General features: G+C 49.3%; 1 protein-coding gene across 2 annotated transcripts in view; it reads left to right on the forward strand.

The window, feature by feature from the left end:
- DOCK2 (dedicator of cytokinesis 2) overlaps positions 1–5,562 on the forward strand; it is a 448,549-nt gene extending 442,987 nt beyond the window's left edge. Inside the window, exons 49-52 of one of the 2 annotated variants that reach the window (XM_032158599.2) lie at positions 1,108–1,279; positions 2,319–2,439; positions 4,003–4,145; positions 4,974–5,562. In XM_032158599.2, the coding sequence (XP_032014490.1) occupies positions 1,108–1,279; positions 2,319–2,439; positions 4,003–4,145; positions 4,974–5,036 (499 nt within the window). In that variant the 3' untranslated portion in view covers positions 5,037–5,562. The remainder of the gene's footprint in view (positions 1–1,107; positions 1,280–2,318; positions 2,440–4,002; positions 4,146–4,973) is intronic. The other variant, XM_032158600.2, reaches the window with a different exon arrangement.
- The last annotated feature ends 4,333 nt before the right edge of the window (positions 5,563–9,895 follow it).

Raw genomic sequence — 9,895 nt, forward strand, 5'->3', positions numbered from 1 at the left:
GCCTCCCTAGCTCAATACCCCCTCCTTCTCTCTCTTCTCTGGCAACACCCCTTCTACCTTTCCCTTCCTCCTTTCAGTTTAAAAACCTTTTCCCATCTGGAGTCTCACAACTACCCCAGGAGGCTCATGGTTAGTACCATTTTTAGGGGATTATCAGAGGCTCAGAGAGGCAAGGCAGCTTTCCTGAGAACCCAGCAGGACTCACCTGCAGCTCCCAGACTTCTAGTCCAGTGATCTCTGTCAGCCAGCCAGAGCTCCTCACCAAGCCTGCATCCTTCTGGAATATTGTCACCTCTCATAGGGATCTGTTCCCTTTCAAGGAAGCTCCTCCCAACCACAATGGGATGTCCCCATTGCAGAGCTCTTCCTCCTGCACCACCTACCCACTGCTCTGTCGGGGGTCTTCCCTCCCTTGCCCCCTTCCACCTTCCTGGAGCCCTCTGGCCATCATTGTTGGACCCTCCAGAAACTTCCCCGCGGGCCTCAGAGGTTACTCTTGCCCAGAGGGAAAAGGATGGAAACGTCTTGTGTTTCACAATTCTAGGGGGCATCATTCACAATTCTAGGGGGTACCATTCACCCTGCTCAACTCATCTGTTCTAATCATAGATACATGAGCAACTCAGCACTTACCATATGCCAAGAATATGCCAAGGGTTCCTCAGACCTTATCTCATGGCCACTCTGCAAGGTCTCTGTGAAGACCCCCATTTACTGAAAAGGAAATGATGGCTGGAAGAGGTTGAGTGATTTATTCATTCATGCAGTTATTCATTCAGCTAAGAACTGGCCATGCCTGGATTTGAATCTGCATTCATGCTTTCAACCCGTCTTCTTTCCTCACCACCAGTTTCTTTTTTATGGCTCACTTCTTTCCATTTCATTTTACCATGAATAAAATAAAGTGAACTTTACTCATCACATTTAAGTATTTGTGGATTGAGCAAGTTGCTCCCCAAATCCTCTGCCAGATTTGCTGATCTACTCTTCACCCTGTAGTGACAGCTCAGGCAGCCCGAACGTCCCCTTCAGCTTCCTGGGTCCTTGCAAGGCAGTTCCACTGAAGCTCTAACTGCAGTTTCTATTGCTGCCCCTCTGGCCTTTCAGCTTTGACCTGGAATTAGCACGACCCAAGACTCCGAGAGTGGAGCAGGAGGAGCCGATCTCCCCAGGGAGCACCCTGCCTGAGGTCAAGCTGCGGAGGTCCAAGAAGAGGACAAAGAGAAGCAGCGTGGTGTTTGCGGATGAGAAAGCAGATGCAGAGTCGGACCTGAAGCGGGTGAGTGGCTGAGGCAGGTTGCCTCTCCAGAGCTATTAGCAAATCTCCCCTACAGGCTGGGCACAAAACCCAGGGCTTCCAGATATGGGCTTCCTGAAGCCTGCCACTGCGGTGCTATGGGTGTTGCAGAGGTGGCACCTGAGGAGCTGAGAGGTGAAGTGCTTACTCATGCCCGGGCAGCTGGGGTGGCTGGGACATGACAGAGCTGGGAGTTGAGCCCTGACCTTTGCACTTCAGATCATGTGTGTGTCCTTTCCACCATCACACAGGGCTTTTCCAGGCTGGGGAGAATCCACCTGTTCTCCCACCAAAGGGGAGAGCAGCCCACTTAGTACTGAGCTAGGTGTTTCTATAGCCCCAGCCCCAGGCCTATTCTAACCACTGACATCTCAGACCCCTTCAAGCCCCTCCTGTGTGCCAGGAGTCCAGGTGGGGATACAGAGATGAAATCTCAGTGTCCTGGCTTTGAGAGTTTTGGTCTTGTAAACTAATGACTATTTAAAAATGAGACTTGGTTTCAGACAGGCCTGGATTCAATCTTAGTTTCCCCCTGGAAAAGAGGTTTGTTGGAAGTGTTCTGGGAACCTGGGAGTGGGAGACAGATTAACTGCCCTGGCAAGGGAGGGGTACCAGATGAAAGAGCAAGGGGCCAACCAAGATGCCTTGGTGAAGAAAGGGCCCTCCAGAAACTTCCCAGTGGACCTCACAGGCTACTCTTGCGTGGATGGATAAGAAAGGAAATGTCTTCTGTGTTTGTCGATTCTAGGGGACGCCATTCACATGATAGTCTAAATGAATGCCCCCCCCCCCGCCACCTGTAGTTGTGTAGTGCACAACCTGTGCAACCATACACAGCAGACTGGCATGGAATGGTATAATACAGAATAAATGAACTTGGAGCCAACTTCATAGAAACCATGCCATGCCCTCATCACTGATCTTTCAGAGCCCAGATCTGCCTCATGCTAAGCCTCTCTCTTTTGTGTGTGTGTGTGTGTGTGTGTGTGTGTGTGTGTGTGTATGTGGTGTATTCCTCCAGCTTTCCAGGAAGCACGAGTTCATGAGTGACACCAACCTCTCGGAGCACGCGGCCATCCCCCTCAAGGCGTCTGTCCTCTCTCAAATGAGCTTTGCCAGCCAGTCCATGCCTACCATCCCAGGTATGCCCCCTGCTGCCACCAGCATGAGGGAACAGAGATAGTGCAGGCCACCAGCCTGGTGGGTGGAGGGTGGATGGGAGCTGTGTCTACACAACAAAGTGGGCCAGGCATCCTGGAGTGAGAGGCTCTGCTTACAGCTCTCCACCCTCTAATCTCTCCCAACAGCCACCACTTCCTGGGGGTGACACCATCCCAGCAAGCTCCAGCAGGGACAGGGGAGAGGCCTGCTGTCCCTTGGGCCCTCAGGATTCACTGGGTATCCACTTGTCACACTAGGTGGCCCCTTGTTCTCAGTTAGCCAGGCCTCCCCAGGGGCCAGAAGTTTGCCGTTGGTATGTACCTAAGACCTGTGGCTTCTCTGTGGACCTGGAAGACTCTTTCTGGCTTTACAAAAATGGCCACCATGTCTTATAGCTGCAGAGTGTTGGGTGCATAGATGCTACCTATCTGACACCCTCATCACTCACTCACTGTCCAGTGAGGAGGTTAGAGCATAGCCGGTGGTCCTAACTCACAGAAGGGAACCTGAGGCCCTAACATGGGACACGACAGGGGACATGGCATGCCTGAGAGCACTCCATCTGGCACGCAGAAGTCCTTGGCATCTGCTGCTATGTGCCCGGCTCTGTGTGCTAAGGGCCAGGTCAGAAGGGAACAAGACAGGGCCAGTGCTGCCCTGTGGAATTCAGCAGGCTGATCATGGTGAAGACGCTTGCTGTTTCCTGAATGTTGAGGGTGCCAGGCCCTGCGCCAACTGCTATTCCTTATTTCATTTACTCCACTGCACGTACCCAGGAAGTAGTTCATGTCATCCACCCCATTGTATGGATGAGGAAACTGGGGCACCGAGAACATCAGTCTCTTGCCTATCACCAGCCAGCAAATGGCAGAGGCTGAGTTCAGACCCAGGCCCTCTTCCCTGGAACAGGCACCTACCCACTGCCCTGCCAACCCACCCAGGATAGCCTAAACACAGCTGCAACATTTGGCCCAAACCATTTCACTGGTATCTTCTCAGCAGGTTTCACAACACCCTGGCGGTCTGGGCTCCTTCTCCCATTTGGCCGATGTCAAAACCAGCAGAGAGTAACTAATTTTTCATGTCTCTATGACTCCAAGCTGGGGCTGTAACCACTAGGCCATCTGGCCCCTCCACCAGGTGACACGTGGGTTTGAGACTCTCTTCCCACTGTCTCCTGCAATGCGGAGAGAAATCCAGGGTGTTGGTGTTGGGAGCTGGAGGAAGAGTAAGCTCACACTGTCCCTGGCCTTGGAGCAGAAGGTTCTGTGTTTCCTGGGATGTCAGGGCTTTGGGGCAAGGTTTTGACCAGGAGCCAGGAGGCTGAACCCTTGTCTGTAGGGTGGGCAAGCTTCACTGCAAGAGAACAGCTTCAATGTCCCCTGGCACAGCAGGAAATAGGCATCCTGCCTCCTGCTTGGCACATACAATGTGTGATCCCTGGATGCTGGCTCTGTCCCCTAGTCCTCCACCTGTCTACCTCCCCCAAGGCACTGTCCCTCCTCTACCCACCCATTCATGCCCCAGCTCTGCTCTCCTTCCAGCCCTGGCGCTCTCAGTGGCAGGCATCCCTGGGTTGGACGAGGCCACCACATCCCCCCGCCTCAGCCAGACCTTCCTCCAATTCTCAGATGGTGACAAGAAGACACTCACACGGAAGAAGGTCAATCAGTTCTTCAAGACGATGGTGAGGACACTGAGGGTGGAAGGAAAGGAAGACATTGGGAGGAGAAAGGGAAGACAGCAATGCAGAGAGAAGAAAATGGGGGGTTGTGTGTGCAAGTGTGTGCATATGTGGTCATTCCTAGGGAGGCATAGGCAGGAGGCCCTGAGTTCTGGGACACTGTGCAGCAATGCCCAGAGGGCAGTTCTCCTCTGGGGCCTCAGGCGGCTCCTCTGACCAGGATTGACTCCAGCTAGGGACGTGCAGGACCCGGGGACCTCAGAAGCAGTAGGTGGCCTACCCTTGCCTAAACTGCCCCTTAGTGCTCCAGCACTTTTCTATTCAACCTATATCACAAAATCCTACAAATTGAACATTAGTTTCCAAGCACTGATTCTGCAAGTCCCATCTCCTATTGTTACTTGTTGGCCTTTGCTCAAGATCAAGAAGGTACCATAACATATCTGATCCTTAAGGTAACACGAAATCAGGACTCTGCTACGACACAAATCTCAAGTTTACCATGACCACACAATGAGTCAGGCACCGTGCTAAGCACTTCCCAAGCATGGTGCCATTTGAGCTCCCCCTCTTAGGATTTTATATGGGAGGCTCACAGGGTTTGGTTAAAGTGATGTGCCCAAGTCCACATGGCTAGTGAGCCTGGGCTCACTCTACTGTCTACCACTGCCTTTCTGGCCAAAGCCAAGGTCATAGCAGCTCACATTCACTGGGCTTTGGGCAGAAGTCAGTGTTGGGGCCCTTGTGATTAGGACTGGGAAGCTCCATTTTGGTGCTTAATCTGATAATCCCATCTTGGTTTTGTGCTCGTTTATTCTCTTCTCTCAAAAGCTGGCCAGCAAATCGGCTGAAGAAGGCAAACAGATCCCAGACTCACTGTCCACGGACCTGTGAGCTGCTGCTGACTAGGGCTGCATGGGAGAGCCAGGGAGGGGAGTTTCTGGAAGAGGAAAACCGTGTGTGGAACATCGAAGCCTCGGAGAATGGGAGACTCTCCCCATCAGTTGTCCTCACTTAGAGAGGAGACAGAGGGGCCAATCCGTCCCAGAGCTTGAGTGCTAACAAGCCCAGCATCCCCTGGGGCTGTGATCATGGTGGATGAGGAAGCCTCAACGTAGATTCCTGAACTCAAGGTACCAGCAAGAATGTCTTCTCCCAGTGTGCTCTCCCCTACATCCTAGGCACAGCTTTCATAACCCAGTTTCTTAGGTGTAAGAAACTGTTTTTATTTCATTTATTAAGTCTCAGAACTTAAAAGAAAGCCTTTTAAATATTCTTTTTAATTTTATTTTAGATTAACAGTTTTGTACTTTACAGTTTTTTGTACAACCAACCAATTTCTTTTCTAGCCAATCAATCATCTCTGAAGAGTTGCTGTTTATTCTTACTGACAATAAAAAATGTTCTCTTGGTTCGAATATGCCTTGTTGCCTGATTCTGTTGGCTGACTTTCCTGGGCCCAGGACTGGGCAGGAAGCTCCCTGGAAGGCAGGCAGGCCCAGGGGCTGCAGTGATGTGAAGGAGCCTGGTGATGCCCTTGCCCCATGCCAAGTTTCCCCACTTCATCTATGAGAAGATTCTTCAAGAATCTCCATGACTCTGGTTCCTTAGGTGCCAAACCCTGGGCTACCAGCATGTTAAAAAAGTTGCCCTGGTCTTCCTCACGGATCTGAATAGTGGAGTGTCATACCTCCTTTCTCCACCTTTAGAAAGAGACGGCAAGACCACCCAACCCAGGTCACTCTAGTAAAGACCAAACATAATGCCAAAGAGTTAGGAAAAGAGGAATCTGAGATCCAGTGGACTCATGGTCCAGCTCTTGGATCTCGTCACTGGCTCCCAAGTGGTGGCTTTTCTTGGAGGAATTCTCAGGTTTTTCAGATGAGGCCCAAAGGAAGTGAGTAGCTTTGTCAGGCAGCAGCAAGAGAGGATGGGAGCAAAGTCCTACCTCTGGATCCTACAGGGAGCAGGGAGCTGTGCAGGGGAGGGGTCCAGAAGGAGGCTGAGGACTGCATTTGAGAAGGAAATTAATACTGGGTAAGTGCATGACAACACAGGTTTCAGAACTAGAGCCATCTGGAAACCTTGGGGTGGATGCTCATTTATAGGCTGGGTCCCTGGGGTATAGTAAGAGATGAGAAAGAATGATGATGGTAGCTCAAATTTATTGAGCCCTGACTGTCTCTGGGACAGTGTTATAGACATGATAAGAATGAACTTCCTAAGTCTTGATAGCAGCCCTAGGAGGTAGATACGATTGTTACCCAGATGAAGAAATGGAGGCACAGAGGCATGAAGTGACCCAAGATCACACGTTTAGTAATGGAATGGCTGGGATTCAAACCCAGACAGCTGGGTGGGAAACCTGACTCTTAGGCACTACCCTACATTGTCTCTGGGATGCCTTAGTGCACAGAATATCCTGAGTCTTGGTAGCCTTTATCCACCCCAGCCTGTCCCTGGTGGCCTCTATGTCTCTGCTGCAAGCCCCATTTGAAGACACGTTGCCTAGTTCAGCTTCTAGTTTCCTCAACAGTCTAAAAAGTCCTGTTGTGATGATTGTTGGGGTTTGGGCTACAACGAACACCTTTGGGTTCCCTAAGGTGAGTATGTAGCACCCGGAGGATTGGACTCTCTTACAAGCTTGGGCTTCTCATGCCTACTTTTTCTCTCATTACAAACTGATTGATAAAATCCTAGTGTTTGTTTAGCCTTGACATGTAAGCCCTTCCAAATACCAGTGGACAATGGGGGCCAGGGAGGAGGGGTCAAATCTCAACAAGGAAAAGAAAATGGTTTTCCCTTTTCCCACAACTACAGAAAAACAGGTATGATCCTGTGCCTTGAAACTGTAGATGTTACCCTCACTCAGGAGTACTGAAAAACACCCATACTCAGAGGTTGTTGCTATTTTGTCCTGGGAAAGTAAGCTTTAACCTCTAAAAATTCTGTAACTGATTGATCTCCTCACTTAACACTGTGTGGCCCTGGTAATAATATTTCTGAGTTCCATTTTCTGAAGATTATCAATATCTATGAGTTTTCTTATTAAGTCTGAAGGGGGCCATTGGCACTTCCCTGTTTTCCCATATAAATGGAGCAAGACGTTAAACCCATAAACAGGGTTTGAAAGTCAAATCTCATTTCAACTAAGACTGTCATCAGGTTGACAGCCCACTTAATCCTTTGCCAGAAAAATTTTAGATGCTGCCATTACATGGCAAGAACGATAATGCCAGTAGTAATAACAATAACAATAATAATAATAATACAGCTGCCACTTACCAGGCACTTAATCTATATTGCATTTCCTTAAATCCTCACACCAATCCTATGAGCTAGACGATAGGGTCCCAATCACATTGATGAAACTCAATTCCAAGGTTGAGGAGTTTGTGATGTGGCCTTGTCACCTAACTAGTAAGGGACACAGCCATCTCTGTCCACACCAAGCCTCGTGATGTTAATCCACACATTCACTTTATACCTGGGACCTCAGCTCAATGTCAGACTCTATTTCACAGTCCATGATTGTAAGTCTTCCCCTACAATGCCAATGGTGGCACCTGGAAAAATGAAGGTGGGGTTAGGCATTTGGCATAGCCCTCCTGGTACCATTGATGTTCCCTTATTGTATACAAGTTCTGTCCAAAACAAGCTAGTCATCTCAAGGGAGGGTGTATGCCTCAGAATTTCCAGAAGGAGGTAGCATTGGATGGGATTGGAGGAAGGATCTCTTTATATGTCTTCCCTTCTTGATGCTGTTTTCTGGTACCCTTAGGGACCACTTCATCCAATGCTCTCATTTTACATAGTTAAGTGATCTCTCCAATCACTGTGATCAGCAGGACCCAATCTGGAATCCAGGTCTTCTTCCAGGTAATCTCCCATCAGTGAAACTCTCTCACCTTCTCTTTAAGCACCCAGTGACCCTTGTTCTCTGTCTCCAAGACAGGGTTGATATCTGCCATTCATACTTTAGTTTGATCTAGAGCAGTAAGTTCCCTTCCTTTCCTTAAGGGAGGGGTATTTTTAGCCTTTATTGCTAAGCATGGAGTATAAGTCTTCCTTCTTTCTTCTAGGCTTTCAGGCTTATGTCAGCAAGTAGAAGAGAAATTGAGGGAAATAAATGGCCTTGCCAGCATCCAAAATCAGGCTGGGCTCTGCTTTCCAGACATGCTAACCTGTAACACATCTGTTTGCCTCTCCTGGCTGAATCCTGGGTGCCTCTGCCTCCCTGCCATAGCTTCAGTTCCCTAGCAAACAGATCCTCAGACAATGATTGAATGCCATGCTCTTTTGGGGCTATGCAATCTTAGGGTGACGGAAAGAGGGAAAAGGGATTGGAAGCAATGGAAGTTGAGGTATTAACTCTACTTGTCTCTGGTTCACACTAAGCCACAAAGAGATTCAACTTGTCAGGTGGCATTGAGCAGGATATCTTTGGGCAGGGTATAATAGAGAAATCAAACCCCAGAAGAGTTTGTAGAAAGGAGGAAGAAGGCTGGGCGTGGTGGCTCACGCCTGTAATCCCAGCACTTAGGGAGGCCAAGGTGGGTGGATCATGAGATCAAGAGATCAAGACCATTCTGGCCAACATGGTGAAACCCTGTCTCTACTAAAAATACAAAAACTAGCCAGGTGTGGTGGCACGCACCTGTAGTCCCAGCTACTTGGGAGGCTGAGGCAGGAGAATCACTTGAACCTGGGAGGTGGAGGTTACAGTGAGCCGAGATTGTGCCACTGCACTCCAACCTGGCTGAGCGAGACTCTGTCTCAAAAAAAAAAAAAAAAAAGGGAAGAAAAGGGAACGTATTTGTCCAGCTTGCCTCTACTTCAGTCTCCTGTTCCTAGTGTTAAGTTCCCCTATTGGTTATGGTAAAAACTCTTCATGGTTTTACCTGTGGATTGCATCATCTAGCCCTTTCAGTAGCTGCTTGGGAAGCTAGATCCCACGCACCACAAAGTGGCATTCCATCCAAGGGCAGAATTTGTGTAAGAAACCAGCAACTCAGGGAATAAGCCAGTAGTCTGGGCTCTGTCACAGCAAGAAAAGGGAAGACCAAGCCTTTCTGGACAAGCAACTGGTGGACCCCAGGTGGGAGGACCGTGTGGACCCAAGTTGGCTGCAGTGGCTACTGAGGTAGAGCAGACAGCTAGCAGCCCAGAAAACCATGGCCTCTGAAGGAGCCAAGAAGGCATATGAGATTGTCTGAGACATTCGGACCCTCACATGCCCCTTCTGTTATCTTCTGCTCCTATTATAGCTTGTGAATCTTCTGTGTGCGTGTGTGTGTGTGTGTATAAGATGTACTTTCTCCTTTCCTACAAAAAGATGAACAAATCCATATGCTTTCTCCTTTCCTAAGATAGGATGTCCAAGATCATGTGCTTTTTCCTTTCCTAGGAGGGATGTCCAAGTCCATGTGCTTTCTTTCCCAATAAGAGATGTCCAAATTCACTTGCTTTCTCCTTTCCCAAGAAGGGATGTCCCAGTCCAATCAGTCACAGAGTCCATTTCAAGGTGGCATTCAGTTATGATCTCCCACACAACCTATGGCAAGAAGATTTGTGAAAGAAGCCACGATAGCTGCTGCAGCTGGACCAAGACTATAACAGATACTCATTATCTCCTTCCTCCACTACCCAGTTAGGTGTCTCTGACCCACAGGTCACACTTCGTCTGGACTGAGTTGCCTGCCTGCTGGGCTGCTCAGACCTCTTATCCCCAAAGGGTCTGAGTCTAATAGCTC

The sequence above is a fragment of the Hylobates moloch genome, unplaced genomic scaffold (assembly GCF_009828535.3).
Source record: "Hylobates moloch isolate HMO894 unplaced genomic scaffold, HMol_V3 SCAFFOLD_6, whole genome shotgun sequence".
Classification (NCBI taxonomy): domain Eukaryota; kingdom Metazoa; phylum Chordata; class Mammalia; order Primates; family Hylobatidae; genus Hylobates; species Hylobates moloch.